Source organism: Sapajus apella, unplaced genomic scaffold, assembly GCF_009761245.1.
Source record: "Sapajus apella isolate SASKATOON/1434 unplaced genomic scaffold, GSC_monkey_1.0 scaffold10, whole genome shotgun sequence".
NCBI classification, from domain to species: domain Eukaryota; kingdom Metazoa; phylum Chordata; class Mammalia; order Primates; family Cebidae; genus Sapajus; species Sapajus apella.
The window spans coordinates 33,580,749-33,602,134 of NW_022436950.1; the positions used below are offsets into that span (position 1 = coordinate 33,580,749).

General features: G+C 43.1%; 1 protein-coding gene across 2 annotated transcripts in view; it reads right to left on the reverse strand.

Moving 5' to 3' along the window:
* Positions 1–15,282: 15,282 nt before the first annotated feature.
* The window catches only part of PARD3B (par-3 family cell polarity regulator beta), a 1,108,767-nt gene continuing 1,102,663 nt past the window's right edge, over positions 15,283–21,386 (reverse strand). For both annotated transcript variants that reach the window (XM_032277671.1, XM_032277670.1), the window contains one exon: positions 15,283–18,019. In XM_032277671.1, coding sequence (XP_032133562.1) covers positions 17,662–18,019 — 358 coding nt within the window. In that variant the 3' untranslated portion in view covers positions 15,283–17,661. The remainder of the gene's footprint in view (positions 18,020–21,386) is intronic.

The window sequence follows — 21,386 nt, forward strand, 5'->3', positions numbered from 1 at the left end:
CTGTAGGGGAGAATCCATTTTCTTGCTCAATCAGGTGCTGGTAGAATTCAATTCCATGGGCTGTAAGATTGAGATCTCCATATCCTCACTGCCTGTCTGCTCCTGGGGACTTTTCCTGGGTCCTTGTATGTAGCCTCCTAGACCTCAGAACAGCAACAGAGCACTGAATCTTTCTCATGCTGCCGTCTCCCCAAACCTCTGCCAACGAATCTCTCTCACTGCAGTCAGCAAAGGTTCTCTGCTTTAAGGACTCATGTGATTAGTGATTAGAGTGGGTCCAACCAGACAATCTAAAGTAATCCCCCCATCTCAAGGTCTTTAACCTTAATTACATCCACAAAGCCCTTTGTGCTATGTAGCATTACATATGCGCAGGTTTCCAGGATTCTGATGAGGAAATTTTTGGGAGGCCATTATTCTGCCTACTACATGATTGATGTAATTAGTTTGCTTCTTAGAGTGGTTAAGCATTAAAGTCAATTATTTATTGAGAACTTATGGTGTTTTACACACTATTAACTGATTGTTATTGTTTTCCTTCATCCATAGACATATATTTTCTCATTTAATCCTTTTGATGACCCTATGAGGTAATTTCAGTGTGTCAGCCAAGAATGAAATCAGCTGCAAGTAATGGAAATCTTAAGCAATGCCGGTTTATTATTTTAAAATAAAAAGGAGCTATATAGCAGCTCAATGCTGTCGGCAGGACCTGTGGACCCTGCAGCCCATTGCCTGGGTTCATACAAGTTTCATCCTCTAGAAACAGGGATAATAACATAGTCAGCTAATACTGTTGATGGAGTGAGTTAATACTCTTAATGTGTGAGAATCATGCCTGGTGCATATTAAATGCCTAATAATCGTTAGCTCTTTTGAATGTGATTGTTGCTTTATTATCCTTAATATGTGGGGGTTTGGCCTCATGTCTTCATGCTTATCATCTCCTGGTTGTGAGAGGGCTGTTGTGCTTCAAGCGATCACATCTAGGTTCCAGGCAGGAAAGAGCAAGATGAAGTAAGAGAGAAGGAGGCACATGTGCTACATGTATCAGAAAATCAAACAGTTCCTGGAGATCTCCCGCCATTTCTACTCATTTCTCATTGGCTAGAACAGTGAGCCAAGCCTTTCCTGTGCAGGAGAGTCTGAGAAGGCAAGTATTTTGTTTTCACATAAAGAGGGATCTGGAAGGGCAAACACATATTGTTTCCATCCTTTGATTACTTCTCCCTAGTCTCCCAACAAAATTGTAACGTTTTCAGAAAAGAAGAGGGAAGAAAGGAATGTGGGAAGGCACTAGCAGGATTTGCACAGTGAGTTATCAGGAATTCAGTGTACATGAATCTTAGCTGCACACTGGGCAAAGCTCAAAACCATGTGCAGACTTAGCTGCGCACGCTTTTGATGGGTAGAGGCTGCTGAAGGTGCAGAGATAGGGGAGACCTCTGGATATTAGCTATGTTGTGGGTCGAATTGTGTCCGCACCAAAGAGCAGCTCAAGTCCTAACCCGCTTGGTGCCTGTGCATGTGACCTTAATTGGAAACAGGGGCTTTGCAAATGTAATCAAGTTAGAATGAGCTCATACTAGGTTAGCATAGACCCCAATTCAATGCTTAATATTCTTAGAAGAATAGAAAAATTTGGACATGGAGACATGCAGGTAGAACAACACCATATGACAATGGAGACAGATTGGAGTGATGCATGTATAAGCCAAGGAACACCAAGAATCACTGGCAACCGCCAGAAGCTGGGAGAGATCCAGGAGACAGGTACTCCCTAGGGGCCTCCAGAAGAAACCAAAACTGCTGAGACTTTGATTTTGGACTTGTGCACACCAGTACTGTGAGAAAATCAATTTATATTGTTTTAATCTACCTAGGTTATGGTAGTTTGTCATGGCAGCCTTAGAAAATGAATACAGATACCTTGGAAGCTGGGGGTGAAACTAAGAGAGGCTCTCATCAAGAAAATAAGAGAGAAGGTTGGGGTTGAAAAGACAAGAACTGCTGACTTTTACGGTAGTCCTTAAGGCAGCAGATCCCTAATGTTTGTGCCACGAGGGGCCAGTTTCGTGGAAGACAATTTTTCCACAGACCAGAGAGGGGTAGATGGTTTGGGGGTGATTCAAGTGCATCACATTTATTGTGCACGTTATTTCTGTTATCATTACATTAGAATAGATAATGAAATAATTATACAACGCACCATAACGTAGAATCAGTGGGAGCCCTGACCTTGTTTTCTGGCAACTAGGCAGTTCCATCTTGGGATGATGGGAGACAGTGACAGATCATCAGGCAATAGATTCTTATAAGGAGTGTGCAAGCTAGATCACTCATGTGCGCAGTTTACAACTGGGTTCACACTCCTATGAGAAGCTAAATGCTGACACTGATCTGACAGGAGGCAGAGCTCAGGCAGTAATGCAGGTGATGGGGAGCAGCCGTAAATACAGGTGAAACTTTACTTCCACCCACCACTCACCTTCTGCTGTGCAGCCTGGCTCTTAACAGGTCACAGACTGGTGGTCTACAGCCCATTGGTTAGGGACCCCTGCCTTAAGGGCTTTAACTTCAGGGAGGTGTTGTCTGTTTATAGAAAACTGTAGGCCAGACGGGGATAGGCTGCTTTTCCAACACCATGAGACTCAGGCTCATTGAGTGGATTCAATTCAATTTCATGTGTGTTTATTGATGTGGGATTCAGCCTCATTGGACCTTTCTCAGGCTTTAGTTTTCTAGCGAACCTTAACTAATTACCAGGTGGAACTTCACTTCCTAACAAAAATGACTAGTTTTTTAGACGTTTAGATTATGTTTCAGACTTTTCCAATTTTTCTCTTTATTCAATAACTGGAGCCACATTATTTTTAAATAGACTTTCCTCAATTTCAGGAATATCTGGTATGGATTCTTCCTTTCATAATGTAGTTTAGGGGAAAGAGCCTTTTATTTAGAGTCCCAAGGCCAGGGTTGTAGTCTTGGCTATGAGACTGGCTATCTGAGTGACTTTTAGCAATTCATGTCATTTTCTGGGTCTTTCTTCATCTCTGAAATGAAGAAATTGAATGAGGTCAAATTTTTTCTAATTATGGATTGCAATTCATATGGGTCACAAAACCATTTAATGGGATCTTGACCAGAATAAAAACGAATACAATAGAGTATAAAGAATTGTATCTCAGTACTATTTTATGAAACCTACTTTTTATGCATAAATGCCCCTTTGTAACAGGTTGAGATGTGAACTGTATGCCTTAGTATAAGCCGATGTCAAAACATGTTTGAAAGGCAGTAGGATAGATGAACTTTGAGGACTGCTTTAATGCTCAGGCTCCAGGGAGAAGAAAGTTCCCCTTCAATGCTCTATGTCAGAGGTCCCAAACCCCTGGGCCACAGACCTGAGGCAGTTTATGGCCTGTTAGGAACCAGGCTGCACAGCAGGTGGTGAGTGGAGGCCCAGCCAGTGTTACTGCCTGAGATCCACCTCCTGTCAGATCAGCAGCACCATTAGATTCTGGTAGGCGAGAAAACCCTATTATGAACTGTGCATGTGCGGGATCGATGCTGCATGCTTAATATGAGAATCTAACTAATGCCTGATGATCTGAGGTGGAACTTTTATCCCAAAAGAATCATCATTATTCCCCCCTACACCAGTCCATGGAAAAATTGTCTTCCATGAAACCCATCCCTAGTGCCAAAAATGTTGGGGATCACTGCTCTGTGTACTTGGGTGCAGCCTGGTTTGTCTCTGGCTTTTCCAGGAGAATCAGCCAATGCTCCTGCAGCCACTCATAGCTTGGGGGGGTGGGGAGGGTGAGAGTAAGGAAAGGCCCTGAAGGTAGGTAGTGAAACTCCATGGGAAGCAAAGAGGGCTGGGAGCCAGGCAAGATCCTCCAGGGAAAAAACTTGGTTTCTGAGACAGCCTCTGTCTCAGAACATCCTGGCCTCATGGCATTCCCCTCTAGCTTGCCCTGGAGTCCCAAAGTTCAGCCAAACAGCTGGCATTCTCCAGGAGTCACTCCACCTTCTAGGAGCTTCAGAGGCCCCTGGGGCACCTCTCCAGGGTGTAGCACAGCATTTCTACACTTCATTTTTCTACCACACCATGATGGTTACTATATCTATATCATCAGTTACTTAATATTTACCTAAAACTTTACTACTGTAAGTGAAAAAACTCAGGATCATTTTTTCTCCTAAATAGAAGACAATCATACAATTAATATAATGAAACCAAAACAATGTTACGGAATTCCAGCTAGAGCCTGCAGAATTCAAGCTGGGGCCTGCTGTCTGTGAGTACAATAGATTAGCAAGTTTTAGAGGGATGTTGAAGACATCCCAGCACCTGATGGAGTTTTTCTTGTTGACCAAAGCAGAGGATCAGAAAGGAAATTGCTTTCTCATGGTGATCATGTGCTACTTAAGAACCACCTAAAACCAGATTCTTTGTGGAAATAAGGACTAATGATGGTAAATAATCCAGAGCCTCCATCATCTAACGTGCTAAATGCTTCATGTAGTCGTCACATTGTCCTGTGAAGTCAGCACAACCACCACTTTAAAGACAGGTGGGTGAAGTTAAGAGATGGCCAGGTTAAGAGATAGCTGGGTCACCCAGCCTGTCAATGCCAGAGCCTCTATAACCCATCCCCCACAGGGCCTATGATAGCTTATAGCCCAGGGAGAGCTGAGGGAGCAAGGGGGGCGTGCCTGCCAGTTATTTCCCAACCTTAAACCAATGTGACCGTGATATCAGCATTGCTCCAGTGAGTTCGCTGGGGCAGGGACATGGTGTAGGATTTAAGTGACAGAGAGGAGTAAAGTTTTAGTTTAGGGCCCAGTGGAAGCGGGGGACACCCCTAAGGAAGGCAAGCCTGAGATGTCCTGATGCAGGTTTCTGGGGAGGACATTGCCTCTCAACAGAGCATTAGTAGCACCTGTCATCAGGAATACACAAATTTCCCCATCTCTGGCCTTACTGGGCAAGAGGCTGGTTTGTGTGTTGGGGGCAGAGTGGAGGGTCAGCGGGGGGGTGATATATCAGCAGAAGCAAAGATCCATGTTATGGGACAAAAGTCTGGCTTTGCACACTCCAAACCTATAAAACAGTTCACCTGCAGATATGCAAATGCTTGTGATGGAATTTGTCTCCTGCGAGGGGCCTGTATTCTGTAGCTTGATATTGCAGACATGCAAAGGCACAGCCCGGAGGGCAGGCACCTTTGAAAGTGGGTCCCAAAGCAGTGTGGCCACACCTCTCTGAGGCTCCCCCTTTAAAGCCTGAATGGATTAAAAAAAAATCACTATGAAGAGGCACAGCTCCAGGGCAAACACTGTCACATGGAGAAGGTCAAGAGAGGGTCAGGAAAAAAAAAAGAAAATTGAAAAGCCACCTGGAGAGCAGGGCTGTGCCTGGGTCTGGATCACCCCCTCCCTGCCCCACTGTCTCACACCTAGGGGGTCCAGAGGCAAGATGGTGGGAGGGTATGAAGCACAGCCCCCACTTTCCAATCACCCAGAATGCTACTTATCAAAGGGATTCGACTCCTAGGTGGTGGAGCTGTTGGAAGCCTCAGACCAGGGAAGGTATAATATGACTAAAAGCTGCTTTAATAAAGCACTGGCTGGGTTTGAGCTGCACTCTCCATAAATCAGAGGGCGACACCACAGCACTCTGAAGATCAGCAAAACAGCGCATTGTGGAGCTGGGGTGGCTCTTAAATCTAATCGACAGCTCTTTGAGCAAAATTACTGCCGTGACTGGAGGACAGGGGTGGCTGCATGCTGAAAAATACCCTAAGGAGCATGCACATTTCCCAGGCGAGAAGAACATTGAATGGTTCTGAGCTGAGAAATCTTGGAAAACAATTAGCCGGAGAGGCAAGATCACCTGTTGAAATTATGGCCCTGCACTTTACTGCTCCTAATAAACGTTCTGGCAGCCTCTCTGCAGCTCAGGGTCCTGGTCTGCTTATACCTTTAACTGTTGGGGGAATTAAGTCATCAAAGTTTCATCTACCTGTCTGACTTCAGCCAGAAGTACAACTTATTTGCCTGGATACCTTTCAAAACTGCTGTCTTCATAGATTATCATTTAATATATAGTGGAACTAACCCAAGTCTGCCTGTTTCTTGACTCTAAAATGTCAAAATCTGCATTTACACGTTCTGAATTGTCAACATTGCACACACTTTAAATAGTAATCACAACGTAAGCTATGAAGAATGAAAAGAAATTACATTGAGATTTACTTTTAATCTCCACTCTTCATTGGTGTAGCAGTGAGGATAGGCCGTGGACTCCCAGCTGGATTTGAGATCAGAACTGCCATTTTACTAGCTACCGCTGGTTCTTAATCTCTTGGAACCTCAGTTTTCTTGTTTGTAATATACAGATAGTCACCTTATTGGTGTGAAGAAAAAATGAGACAAATGTAGAGAAAGTAAGTAGCATAGCTCTTGTATATTCAATAAATATCAGACCCCTTTTCTTTCTAGTGAGGGCTGACGATTTGTTGAGTTTTTCCAGTTCAGTTCTCATGGTGCTTTCCTGGAGCCAATTTTATGTAAACATTCATTTGTGGAGTGACTTTTCTAAGTACCTAAGTAAGTCGCTGAGTAACTTGTTCTTGTTGGATCCGAAATTCCAAGGGCGAGTTATTTAATTCATTTAAGCCTCTGTTTTCTTATAGAGTTTGAGGATTAAATGGGATAAATTATGAAAAATATTTAGACCAGTATCTAGTGCTTACTAAGCAGTGAATAAATATTAGCTATTATTATCACTCACCTACAACGCTCCCTCCACCCCTAGTCACACCTACTTAGGGAGTTTCTGTCTCCACAAAGACGCTTATGTTCTGTTCTTTATCTATAAAGCCAATATCCTTCTTTGCTTGGCCTATTTAGTCTTCCTGTCCTTTAAGTCTATTTCAGATATCACGTCTTGCATGAGACCTTCCTGACTCTGTCCACACCCAAAGTCAAAAGTCAGCCTCCCCTTGCAGGCTTCCCAGTTATAAGGTACCTCAAGCACTGATCACTTTCAGCCTTGAGTTCTGGCTCTTTGTGAACATGTTTTTCTCTTCTACTCAACCCTTGGGTCCTTGGAAGTAGAACCCAAGGCTTGTCTATGTCTGGGATCCTCTGCAGCATTTTATAGTGTCATATAAGTGTGTGCTGGGCTATAATTAAATGTCATTTTTATTTTTCTACTTCTTAATAGACTAAACAGGTAGAAGAGCTACAAAGTCAAGGATTGTTAGAATCTAGTTAAAACTATATATGTATGTATGTGTCTCTCTGTCTATAAATAGATATATACACATTTATCTCCTCTCTCTATATATCTGTATCTAAATCTGTATATATCTATAGACACAGGGTCTTGATCTGTTGCCCAGGCTAGAATGCAGTGGTGTGATCATAGCTCACTACAGCCTCGACCTCCTGGGCTCAAGCTATCCTCTGGCCTCAGCCTCCTGAGTAGCTGGGACCACAGGTGTGAGCCATCACACCTGGCTAGTTTTTAAATTTTTTGTAGAGACAAGGTCTCATGTCATGCAGGCTGGTCTCAAACTCTTAGGCTGAAGCCATCCTCCCGCCTCAGCCTCCCAAAGTGCTAGGATTACTGGTGTAAGTCACTGCAGCTAGCAAAACTGTATTTTTTATGATGCCTCACGTTCATGATTATACAGCAAACATAGTATTTGGGTTTGCCTGGGGATTGTTGGTAACAATCAAATGTAAAGGTTTAAGTTGAAAGGATGATTTTTCAAATGGTTTTAAAATGTTAGGTCGGGTGCAGTGGCTCACGCCTATAATCCCAGCACTTTGGGAGGCCGAGGCGGGTGGATCATGAGGTCAAGAGATCGAGACCATCCTGGTCGACATGGTTAAACCCTGACTCTACTTAAAATACAAAAAAATTAGCTGGGCATGGTGGCGTGCACCTGTAGTCCCAGCTACTCAGGAGGCTGAGGCAGGAGAATTGCTTGAACACAGGAGGTGGAGTTGTGGTGAGCTGAGATCGCGCCATTGCTCTCCAGCCTGGGTAACAAGAGCAAAACTCCGTCTCAAAAAAAAAAGAAAAAAAAAATGTTGACAGCTGAAGCATCTCTCTGCCACTTTCATAGGACTTGAGTCATCTTTAACCATGACAAAGGACGTTTGAAAGTCCAGTGATTGGGAAGGCACAGGGTTGAGGCACACTGGCCACAGGCTAAGGAGGGATCTTTTTACGCAATCTGGGAGGTATCCCTCATACTGCAAAGCAGGAAGTCCACTCAGGAGCTCACACAGAATGCCTGGAATATAGTAGGCCCTCAGGAATACTTAACAAGGAAAAGAAGTTTAGCTTTCATTCCCCACTGTGTAGCCCTGGATTGCCTGGTTGGCTTCTTTATGCCTCAGTTTCTTCAGCTATAAAAAAATATATAAACCCGATGTTCTTTGTGTGAGAAGCAAAATTTACTGTGATCATGCAACATGCAGCATGTAAGGTAAACAATAGAATAAATATGGCCACTGAAAAAGAAATCTCGGTTACCAAGACACTTACAAAGTAATCTCGAATTTCTTTGGAATAAATAGCTTGCATTGCATCTTTTTTTAAGTACTATTGTATGGAGGACTCAGTTTCTTTGTAGGAAGTCAGGGAATCATTCCAGCTCACCATCTACAGTTGTTGAAAGGTACTGGTAATACAAGTGATTGCAAAGCACTTGCCTAAAACCCAAGGAGTTATACAATAATAATAGTAATCACCTGTCACTAAAAGTATTTCCATCTTAGTAGGTTGTAATACATTTTCGATTTGCTCAAGTCTCTCTTTACTCTCTAAATAATGCATTACCTATTGCATTTACAATCTCCTGGCCTGGTTCTTCATGTTTTAAATTAGAATCTGGCCTACCCACGTGAGCTAACACCTTTCACCTCAAGAATAATACCAGGCGATCTTTAACGACAGGACTTTGAGATTTACAGCTTGAACTTCGAAGTGGAACGTCAGCAGTGTAGCAATTCAGGAAAAGAATCCTCACACCTCATTTCTTCATTCAAATGAATTCAACAAATATTTCTTGAGCATATAGTCAGAGTCAGGCAGTGTGTTACAAATAAGGTACACCTTAGAAGGCCACACAGATGTAGAAACTAATTATTCTAATACAGGTAGTAAAAGTTTTATTGAGAATCTGCAGAAAGCATCTCAGTAACATATAGGGTAGAATTACCAACTCTGCCTCGGGAGGAGGGATGTGGAAGGTGTTTGGGTTGGTAGAGTTGCAGATAACTGAGCCTCTCCTAGCAAGTTGAAATAGAAAGGAATTTAATGTGGGGAGTTAGATGTTTATGAAATTGTTAGAAGGATTGGAGTAGCAGGCTCTAGGTAGTGTTTCCAGGAATAAGTCTCAGAAAAACATTACAGAGCTAGCCCATGGAGAAAGTTGCTACTTTCAATAATAAAGTCAGAGATTCTGGACAATTTTTAAAAAGAAATACTTCTCCTGGCCAGGCACAGTGGCTCAGGCCTGTAATCCCAGCACTTTGGGAGGCCAAGGTGGGTGGATTGTTTGAGCTCAGGAGTTCGAGACCAGCCTGCGCAACATAGTGAAACCCCGTCTCTACAAAATATACAAAACAGCAGCTGGGTGTGGTGGTACAAGCCTATAGTCCTAGCTACTTGGGAGGCTGAGGTGGGAGGATTGCTTGAGCCTGGGAAGTGGAGGTTGCAGTGAGCCATGATTACACTGCTGTAGTCTAACCTGGGCAACACAGTGAGACCCTGTCTCAAAAAAAAAAAACAACAAATGACTCCTCCTGTCTTTGATGGTGTTACCTTTGACCACATATCCCCATTCCTCTCTCTCCTAACTACCCAAGTCTCTGGTAACCACCATTCTGCTCTCCTGCGATGGGAGCAGCTTTCTAAAATGCCACATAAGTGAGAACTTGCAGTATTTGTGTATTTGTCTTTCTGTGTCTGGCTTATTTTGCTTAACATAGTGTTCTCTAGGTTTACCCATAATGTCACAAATGACAGGATTTATCTTTTACGGCTGAAAGGTACTTTATATGGTTTGGCCCTGTATCCCCATCCAAATCTCATCTTGAATTGCACTCCCATAATTCCCACATGTTATGGGAGGACCTGGTGGGAGATAATCTGAATCATGGGAGCGGCTTCCCATATACTGTTCTTGTGGTAGGGAATAAGTCTCACGAGATCTGATGGTTTTATCAGGGGTTTCTGCTTTTGCATACTTCTTATTCTCTCTTGCCACCGCTATGTAAGAAGTGCCTTTCACCTGGTAGTATGCAGTACGCAATAGCACAGCCGACCCTGCTCAGAGTACCGTTTGCCCACCCTGCTTTGTCCTATGGATCCTCATTCATCTCACAAGCCTGGCTCAAGCCACATGCTACCAGGGTACAGAGCTGTGAGATTGCATGCCCACGTCACATGGATCAAAGTCATTAGAAATAACGTTAGTACAAGATATAAACTAGGAGCAGTAAGGATGGAGGCAAGAGAGGCACAGGGGTTTTGGATTTTTGACTTTAAGTTGTAAGTAGTAGGAAGCAACAGAAAGGTTTTATGGGGTGTGTGTATGTGTGTGTGTGTTTGTGTGTGTGTGTGTGTGTTTGTGCATGCGTAATGGGGACAGGGGTTCATTTTCCTTGACTGCTGGGTATGTTACTACCATAATGTGCTGGGAAATGTTTAATAACTGGCTCTCCAGAGGGAAGAAAAAAACGCTCTGATTTGTCAGATATGCCAATTCCTGTGTTGTAAATATGCGCAACATATCCCGTTTCTAGCCATCCCCATGATACAACTGAATGTGGAGCTGGGACTAGGTGCATACAGTTGGCTCTTGGAAGATGGCACCAGTGCTTCTGTACAGTAAGCCCTCACCTAACATACTCAATGGGTTACTGAAAACTGCAGCTTTGAGTGAAATGATGTTTATTGACACCAGTTTTACCCTGGCATACTTCTGGTCACAAAAACATCACTAAACTTCAAAATAAAAACCCAGAATGCTTCTAATATCACACATGAAAATACATGTGAGCTATACATACATTGAAGAAAGGTTGATAAGGTCAAATAAGAAAACAGTTTATCCATTCTTTTGAGAATCAGTGAGTAATGGCAGTGGGTTAAATCAAGGAGTAAATGTTTACAAAGTGAAAATTGTAAGGAGCACCTCCTGCCACCATGCAGTCCAAAAACAATCACAGATATTGCAGGCTCACTGAGCACTTTTGTACCGCATGGTTTACTGTGCATTTGCATAATTATTATTTATTTACTTTACAAATTTGTATTTTAGATTATTTTGTATTCATTTTTCCAGTCATTTTTCTTTCTTGTTTCCCCCCCCCTTTTTTTTTTTTGTTTTTAGTCAGGGCCTTGCTCTGTCAACCAGGCTGGGGTACCGTAGTGAGATCTCTGCTCACTTCAAACTCTGCCTCCTGGGTTCAAGTGATTCTTGTGCCTCAGCTTCCCATGTAGCTGGGATTACAGGCGTGTGCCACCATCCCTGGCTAATTTTTGTACTTTTATTAGAGATTGGGTTTCACCATATTGGCCAGGCTGGTCCTGAACACCTGGCCTCATGTGATCTGCCTGCCTTGGCCTCCCAAACTGCTGGGATTATAGACATAAGACACCGCACCTGGCTTCCAGTCACTTTTCAACCCACTTATATCAGTTCAGGGTCATGGTGGCTGGAGCCTATGTGGGAAGCTCAGGAAACAAGGTGGAACCAGCCCTGGCCAGGATGCCCTTCCATTGTAGGGAGGACTCACACACACCCACACTCATTCACACTTGGACTATTTAGGCATGCCATTTAACTGAATGGGCACATCTTTGGGAAGTGGGGAGAAACTGGAGTATCCATAGAAGTCCCACACAGACATACGGAGAACGTGCTAAGTACACACAGACAGTGGCCCTGGCCAGGATGCAATTCTTTTCCTAATCAATGTTATAATGACCCAACATTGAGCAAAATGATGTTATTTGAGGACCTGTTGTCTATGTCATGTGAATTAATTCTCAAAACAACCCTATAAGGTGAATAGCAGATCCACTTCTCTAGTGATGCTAGAGAGATAATAAGTATTTTATTCAAGATTATGCAACCAGGCAGTAGTTGAACTATGTTTTAAATCCATGCTTACCTGTTTTCAAAGCCAACTTTTTTTTTTTTTTTTTTCTAAGAAAATATGCTGCCTCCAGAAGAGTAATATTGTCAGATTGCTACTTCAGAAAAATTTCTAGGCAGGCATATAGAGCAGGGATTGGTGTTATAGTGAAAGACCTCTAGAGCATCATGAATGGGTGTGTATGTGTTCCAGTATAACTTTCCAGAAGCAGGGGACAGGGCTGGAGGTGGGGAGATCACGTTGAAGGCTGTCGAAGAGGCTGGGTGAGAAGTGATGAGGCTGAGCCCAGGCATGTCACGGTATCTTGAAGCATAAACATATTTGATGAAATTGCAGGACAGAATGTTGGCCTTCCATCTCATTGCATGGGAATGGGTAGGAGGAAGGGGCAGAGTTATAAATGGGAAATCCAGGATAATTTCCAGGTTTCCAGTTTTTCACTGTGAACTTTGTTCACATTTTGGTCAGGACAGAATTGTGAGAAGCAGGTTTCTTTGGAGAAAGCTTGTTTTCAGTGTGGGCATGTTACGTTTAAAGGCTTTGCAGGATATCCAAATGGGAATGTGGAGTGGAAAAGCAGAAATAAATGAGCTCAGGGCTCAGATATGAGCTGGAGCAGTCAGTAGTTTCGGCCAAAACCTTGGCTGTGGATGGGCTTACCAAGAATATGGGGAGGTCTGAGAATAGGCCAGGGGAATAAAGGAGCTAGGGAGTGACAGGGATGGTCTCAAGGAGAACTTTGTAGAGATAAGAGTGATTCCAACACCAGAGAGTGGTGGCCAGTTTTAGAAGTTGTCGTGGATGCTGTGACGGGCTGCTCGGATCCCACTTCAAGAAGGGACTCTTCCAGCTGTTTTGAGTGCTGTCCAAAGATGGGCCCAGCTGTCAGCTTTCCTTGGGTTTGCCTCAACTGAAGAAAACTGCCAAATCCTAGCTAGATCTGTCTTCTTTGCAGAGGTAACCTGTATCTACTAATCAATGGTGGTATAAAGGCTCAGCTCCCTTGTCCCAACTGGGGACAGCTCTGCAGGGCCATTGCTGCTCCCATTGTGGGGTGGCTGAAGCCTAAGCTAGAAGTGCAGCTGCTCCCTCTGCCCAGTCCTGTTTCCCTCCCTTTTTAAGGCGTTGAAACCCAGGTGTACTCCTCAGTACATGTCCTGCTTGAGAATCTCCCTCCCTCTCAGCATCTGCGTCTTGGGGAGCCCAGCATCCAAGTGATGCTCTCGTTCCTTTTGTTCTTTGTCCTCTTGCTGTTTTGAACATTGCTACTGAACTAGTGAATGTTGCTGTTCAAGGGTGAGCGGGTTCAGACCCACCTATTCATTTATCAGATCCTAAAGCCAGCTTGTCCAACCCACAGCCCAGATGGCTTTGAATGGTGCCCAACACAAATTTGTAAACTTTATTAAAACATTATGAGTTGTGTTTTTACAATTTTTTTCTTTAGCTCATCAGCTATCATTGGTGTTCATGTATTTTATGTGTGGCCCAAGACAATTCTTCTTCCAAAGCGGCCCTGGGAAGCCAAAAGATTGGACACCCCTGCCTGAAAGCAATCCAAGACTCTGATGTCTTAATGACTGAATAAAGCTTTATTTTAATGTAAAATATGACAAAAATTTATATACTCATATATAACAATTTCCCAAATGTTTTCTGTGGTACAAATGAGATCATCTGAAAAAGTCTGTAAAGAATTCATCCTCCACCCCCATATGCCAAAATATGATTTCACATAATTTATCTTCAGAACTTATAAACAGACTTGGTATCACAAAAGCACAGGAAACACCAGAAAAAGTGACGGTACGAACAACAGGTTTTGTTTTAGGTTCCAGTAGTAAGCAGCCCTGCAGATGGAACAGGAGAACACTTTCTGAAGGAGCTGAGTCAGGAGTCAGGCCAGAAGGGTCTTTGGGGTTGGTTCATTTCCTTTAGCCAAGCTTGTCTTTAAAAGTTAGGCTGTGTGTGATTCTATGACTATTTAAGGACATGAGGGAGAAAGAGTTTCACTTAGAAGTCACAGCTGCATGTGAGATTTTAGGCTTATTTTAGATATCTAACATTTTCTTCCCTCCTTTTTATCAGAAAGGTGACTTTGTAGGGATACCTTATGGAGACTCTTCTTTCTGTTCTTGCTGTAGCATAGTTTCCAGCTAAGTTGGCAGGAACTGGGAGTGCAGAGAAATACCTCTGGCTGTTTCTGAGTCCGAATCCCTCCTACCTAATTGCACAAAGACCAGTCTTTCTGCCGCTCATGGACTCAGAAAGCAGTAGGGTATCCGCCCAGTTTAACACCAATTTGAAGGCCATTCATTGTAGGTTTCAGAGTTTAATGCCAATGGGAATTGTACAGATATGCATTCAGACCAAACTTTTTAAGAAAATCTTTTAAGAAAATCTTCCTGTTTCTGAGCTTGTCTTTCATCCTCTGATTTGATATTGTGAGGAAATGATATTATACCAAGAGTGAGAGTGCCACACCCGATGGCATCATGGATTCTTGGGAGGCTGTTTGTCTCCCTTGTGGAAGACTAAATTCTCCTGCATCTAAAAGTTTTCAGTGGTCTGTCCTCTTTCACCTCTCTATTCTTGCAAAAAGAAGAAAAATAGGGCTTCTTAAAATATCTAGTGACTCGAGGGCAAACCTCATTTCGAGGCCTTCATGACCCAGCAGTCAGATGTGCAGCCAGGTGTATGTATGTTGATTGGGTTTGGAGCTCGATGTGCCACTCTGTTCCAGGGTGTGTAGTAGTGTTCTGAGCTACAGGGAGACACCAGATTGAGTTTTCCCAAGGCCATAAATAAATTGGGAGCTATGTCCTGCTCCCAGGCACCTTACTGATTATAGCTTGGTCTTCTAAATACTCTAAAATCCTGTTCGCCTAAATACTGGGAAAGAGTCCTGAAACCTCTGGGTGGTAACAATTGAAGGGTCAGTACCCAGGCATTTATAAATCTTACATTTGAGCTGTTAATTGTTGCTTGGCTTGATGGATCCTCTGTCACAAATATAATGTTAGCTTCTTTCAGGCAGGATCAAATGGAGCGTGTGTTATACTTCAAGCAAGGAAAGAAAACTGTTGCAATCTAGTTTTTGTTCACTTTAATAGTACCTTCACATCACTGGCTGCCACTCAGGATTAGTAACTATTTTATTGACTTTGTATACAATACAAAACCCAGCTTTGGAGCAGTTTACCCTAAGCCTGTGTGCAGCAGGTACTGCACCCTATGGTGGCAACACCGCAGGTGAAAACATGGGCACTCTTCCCAAAAAGGCCACTCCTCCAAGACACAGGAGTCTCACCTTACACCATCACCCCTGGCTGCCCCTCAAGTGGCCTAGGCTTAGTCAAGAAGGAACGTTCTGGCTTGGTTATGTTTAGTAATCTAGAGTACTTTGACTAAAATATGGAACATACTGAAGAGCTGCTGGTTTTTAACGCTTCAGTACAGGTTACACGTCCCTCATGTTACCATTTTCTTCTTTAAGGTTCATTTAGCTTGAGGGGCAGGTAGCATTCAGCAGGTCAGAGGGAAACGCCGCAGCTCCCCTGCACTCCACCTTCAGGTGAGCAGGGCCTGAGATCCTCAACCACTTTGAACAAGCTGCAAACAATCTAAAGGTGCCTGGCTGAAGAGGGATGACAGAACAGAGACAGAAAACTTGATAGTCTGTATTCAAGAGGGCCATAGTAAACTGCAGTTTATAAAATAATATCTCAAAGTCCAGGAAGTAACACTATTTACATCTAAAACAAGCAGTTGCATCATTCTTGGTAACAGAACTCTATTTTAAGTTAAAAAGATAAGAGTAAACTAGGGTAGAGCGATGTCCTATGTATTCAATAAGACTATAATTTATTAAATCGTGTGAGTCAGAGGCATGCTAATCTCAGCCAAAATAGATCTAAATTAAACTCAAGACTTTTTTTTGGAAGGAATAAAGAAGGCATGTGAAAAGGCTTTAAGTATTTTGAATCACTGCCCAGTTCAAACCAATGCTCAGGTTTCGCTGTCTTTCACAGTCTTTTGCTTGTGTTCTCATTTGGGTTAGGTTGTATGTTTTAGAGGTTTTAGTTTTCATAGAAAATTATGGCAAAGCCCAAAAAATATGGTGATGGGTTGGTTCTACTTAGAGGGTGGGGTTTCAGCTTTTTAAAGCCATAACACTGTCCTTTTCCAATTGGAGGACTTGGCCTTGCCCTGACTTTTGTTAATAAAATATAGCAAATGCAGGTAGATTTAGTCTTAATGCCTTTTCTCCATTTCCCTCCATTTCCCCACTATGCATCAAACTCTTCAGAAAGCATTATTAATCTTTCATTATCCATACTAGCAATCACATGTGTTCAAACCACCCCCCCCCCCACACCCTCATTCACTTCCATATAATGCCTGCTGGTCATCAGTTTCCAGAGGCCACGGTCAGCTCCTCACTTTCCCCGAATGCAGATGGTTACTGCTTGGCACTGAGTCTGGACTTGGCATTTTCAGGGCACTGCCTCCTGTGTGACCTACCCAGTAGATCCTCTTTTTCCCAACTATATGCAGCCTTCAAGTGGGAACCTTAAAGTAGAGACCCCAGTTAAAGTAAATTATAGGCAGGAGATTTGGGGCTGACTCTGAAACCAGGTATCTCCATACCTGGAATGCGGGAGGGAAGAAGGTGAGGACCATGTGATGTCCAGCCTTAGCCTGATCATACTGGTCCTTGGAATATATTCCTTCTGGAAGCTCTGACGAGCAGTGCACATTCTTCCAGGACTAATACTGCATTTTACCATTTTTCATATCAAAAGTGAGGAAACGTGAAATGTTTACATCAAATGAGTGGTATCAGGAATCTGAGAAATTCTGCAAATAAATAAATGTGGTCTTTCTCTTGGTATAAAACATTTCAAGATCACTAGTCATGTTTGCTGTTGTTTTCTGAGTAAAAAAACCTATACTCACTCAAGATGCCTCTCTCTCTGTCTACTCTGCCACTCCTTAGACTTAACAGCTCTAATAAGGGGGCTGAGGCTCCGTCTCTGAGCGGGTAATGCTGTCTGGCAGAGACTGCCTTTGGACCACCAATCCCATAGAGGGGGTGTCCACGTGTCTGCACATCAGCACACGTTATCTAGCCGGGGAGGCACCCCGGAGTAGAGCTCCATTGTTAGCTGTTTGTTTGTTCAGTTGCCACTCTGATTGATTTGAACAATTCTGAAAGTGTTTCAGATAACAAGTAGTTTTGTTTTTGTGGCCCCACATTTTGCCTTCCTTCTGATTTTTTCCTCCCCAATCCACTTCCCCTTCTTTTTCCCTCTGATTAGCAGTCAATCGTTACAACCTCATTGAGAAACAGCTAATCAATACCATGGAGAATTCCTAACACGAAGGAGGTCTTCAGGTCTAGAAGGGGCAAAGGTAGTGTAGACACCTTCCTTTCTGGGCTCGACTGGCCTTGGTGGCATTCAGCTATACGGCTGCAGTCATGGGGTTCTTCTGCCGGGAATCCTGGGTTCGGTAAGGGTACCGGTCTGGGCTGCCCCCACGGGGCCCTGGTCTGCCTGTTTCCTGATAGGCTGGCATTCTTTGGTGCTGAGGAGGGGAAGGTGGAACATCTTGTCGAAAGGGTCCCTTGTGCTGGGGGGCTGTTGGGGGTGGGTAGTGCTGAGGATACTGGAGGTCTGCCACCCTCAGCTCTGCGGGGCGGGGATAGCTCCCTTTGGGAGGGTGCATAGGATGAGACCCTGGGTAATAGGGAAGCTCTCTTTCCTTGTAGATCCCCCGAGGTGCTGCTGGTAGATAGTCTACAGGATCTGTGGGTCCTCCCCTGCAAAGAGAAGAAGAGACACATGTCAGTAGCAACTAAGCAGGCTGTCCAGCTGGAGAACATGTTCTTCAGCCTCCTGTGCAGTTTGGTGTAGCCACTGACTAGATCTGGCCAATGGGATGGGAGCAGAAGTGATGCGTGCCCTTAAAAAGAAGAGAAGGGAACTTCTTCCCTTCTCTCTTTCCTGTTGGCCATTGAAAAAACCATCTTAGGCCACAAGGTGAAAACCACATGCTATGGGAGGCAGAGCACTAAGAGGGCGAGAGCCTGGGTCCCTGTTGCCATGGAGCCACCATGTCAATCAGGACTGCTTCTGTTCAGGTAAATGCATGAGAGGAAAACACACTTCTATCTTGTTTATACCCTTTTCAGTGGGCCTTTATTATAGTAACCAAAAATTTCCTAAACAAGGCAGTCAGTTTGCCTCTCTTAGGGCTGCGGTCATTAGTTCCCTCCTGTTTTCTACCACCATACCTAGGACAGGCTGGGCTGAAGTCTGTTCTGGATATGGCAATATAAACGTTCACGTTATTTGGAGTCATAAAGTTTCCATGGACTGCACTGGCTTTTCTAAGTCTGTGAGGTGCTCTTTTAATGGGCCGTCATCTTGGTCTAATTCTGGTTGGCTGCTGTTACACCCTGCTGTGGTTTCTTATGTCCCTCTCCTCCCCAAACTCTCTGCAGTCCTTAGAAAAAGTCCCAAGCCCAAGCCCAAGAGCTTTTTTGTTTTGTTTTGTTTTGTTTTTGAGAGGGAGTCTGACTCTATCACCCAGGCTGGAGTGCAGTGGTGCCATCTCAGCTCACTGCAACCCCTGCCTCTTGGGTTCAGGCAATTCACCCACTTCAGACTCCCAAGTAGCTGGGACTACAGGCACCCACCATCATGCCCAGTTAATTATTTTTTATTATTATACTTTAAGTTCTAGGGTATATATGCAGAATGTGCAGGTTTGTTACATAGCTATACACATACCATGGTGGTTTGCTACATCCATCACCATGTCATCTACATTAGTTATTTTTCCTAATGCTATCCCTCCCAACCCCAACAGGCCCCAGTGTGTGATGTTCCCCTCCCTGTCTCCTTGTGTTCTCATTGTTCAACACCCACTTATGAGTGAGAACATGCGGTGTTTGATTTTCTGTTCTTGCGTCAGTTTGCTGAGAATGATGGTTTCCACCTTCATCCAGGTCCCCGCAAAGGATATGAACTCATATTTTTTATGGCTGCGGAGTATTCCATGGTGTATATGTGCTACATTTTCTTTATCCAGTCTATCACTGATGGGCATTTGGGTTGGTTTCAAGTCTTTGCTATTGTAAACAGTGCCACAATAAACATACGTGTGCATGTGTCTTTATAATAGAATAATTTATAATCCTTTAGGTATATACCCAGTAATGGAATTGCTGGGTCAAATGGTATTTCTGTTTCTAGATCCTTGAAGAATCACCACAGTGTCTTCCACATGGTTGAACTAATTTACACTCCCACCAACAGTGTAAAAGCATTCCTGTTTCTCCACATCCTCTCCAGCATCGGTTTTCTCCTGATTTTTTAATAATCATCATTCTAACTGGCATGAGATGGTATCTCAATGTGGTTTTGATTTGCATTTCTCTGATGATCAGTGATGATGAGCTTTTTTTCATATGTTTCTTGGCTGCATAAATGTCTTCTTTGGAGAAGTGTCTGTTCATATCCTTTGCCCACTTTTTCATGGGGTTGTTTATTTCTTGTAAATTTGAGTTATTTGTAAATTCTGGATATTAGTCCTTTGTTAGATGGGTAGATGGCAAAAATTTTTTCCCATTCTGTTCATTGTCAGTTCACTCTAATGATAGTTTCTTTTGCTGTGCAGAAGCCTTTTACCTTAATTAGATCCCATTTGTCTATTTTGGCTTTTGTTACCATTGCTTTTGGTGTATAGTCATGAAGTCCTTACCCTTGCCTATGTCCTAAATGGTATTGCCAAGGTTTTCTTCTAGGGTTTTTATGGTGTTAGGTCTTATGTTTAAATCTTTAATCCATTTTGAGTTAATTTTTGTATAAAGTATAAGGAAGAGATCCAGTTTCAGCTTTTTGCATATGGCTAGCCAGTTTCCCCAGTACCATTTATTAAATAGGGAATCCTTTCCCCGTTGCTTGTTTGTGTCAGGTTTGTAAAAAATCAGATGGTTGTAGATGTGTGACATTATTTCTGAGGTCTCTGTTCTGTTCCATTGGTCTATATCTCTGTTTTGGTACCAGTACCATGCTGTTTTGGTTTCTATAGCCTTGTAGTATAGTTTGAAGTCTGGTAGTGTGATGCCTCCAGCTTTGTTCTTTTTGCTTAGGATTGTGTTGGCTATGCGGGCTCTTTTTGGTTCCATATGAAATTTAAAGTAGTTTTTTCCAATTCTGTGAAGAAAGTCAATGGTAGCTTGATGGGAATAGCATTGAATCTATAAATTACTTTGGGCAGTATGGCCATTTTCATGGTATTGATTCTTCCTAACCATGAGCATGGACTGTTTTTCCATTTGTTTGTGTCCTCTCTTATTTCCTTGAGCAGTGCTTTGCAGTTCTCCTTGAAGAGGTCTTTCATATCCCTTGTAACTTGTATTTCTAGGTATTTTATTCTCTTTGTAGCAATTGTGAGTGAGAGTTCACTCATGATTTGGCCCTCTGTTTGTTATTGGTGTATAGGAATGCTTGTGATTTTTGCACATTTACTTTGTATCCTGAGATATTGCTGAAGTTACTTATCATCTTAAGGAGATTTTGGGCTGAGAGGATGAGGTTTTCTAAATATGCAATCATGTCATCTGCAAACAGAGACAATTTGACTTCATTTTTTCCTAATTAAATACAATTCCTTTTTTTTTACATAAAACTTTATTGATGTTCTGTTTTATTGATTTATTTATTTTTAATTGCATTTTAGGTTTTGCGGTACATGTGAAGAACATGCAAGATTGTTGCATAGGTACACACATGGCAATGTGATGTGCTGCCTTCCTCCCTATCACCTATATCTGCCATTTCTCCCAATGCTATCTCTCCCCAACTCCCCACCTCCTGCTGTCCCTCTCCTATTTCCCCCCTACAGACCCCAGTGTGTGATGCTCCCCTCCCTGTGTCCATGCGTTCTCATTGTTCAACACCCGCCTATGAGTGAGAACATGTGGTGCTTGATTTTCTGTTCTTGTGTCAGTTTGCTGAGAATGATGGTTTTCAGGTTCATCCATGTCCCAACAAAGGACATGAACTCACCGTTTTTGATGGCTGCATAGTATTCCATGGTGTATATGTGCCACATTTTCCCTGTCCAGTCTATCATTGATGGGCATTTGGGTTGGTTCCAGGTCTTTGCTATTGTAAACA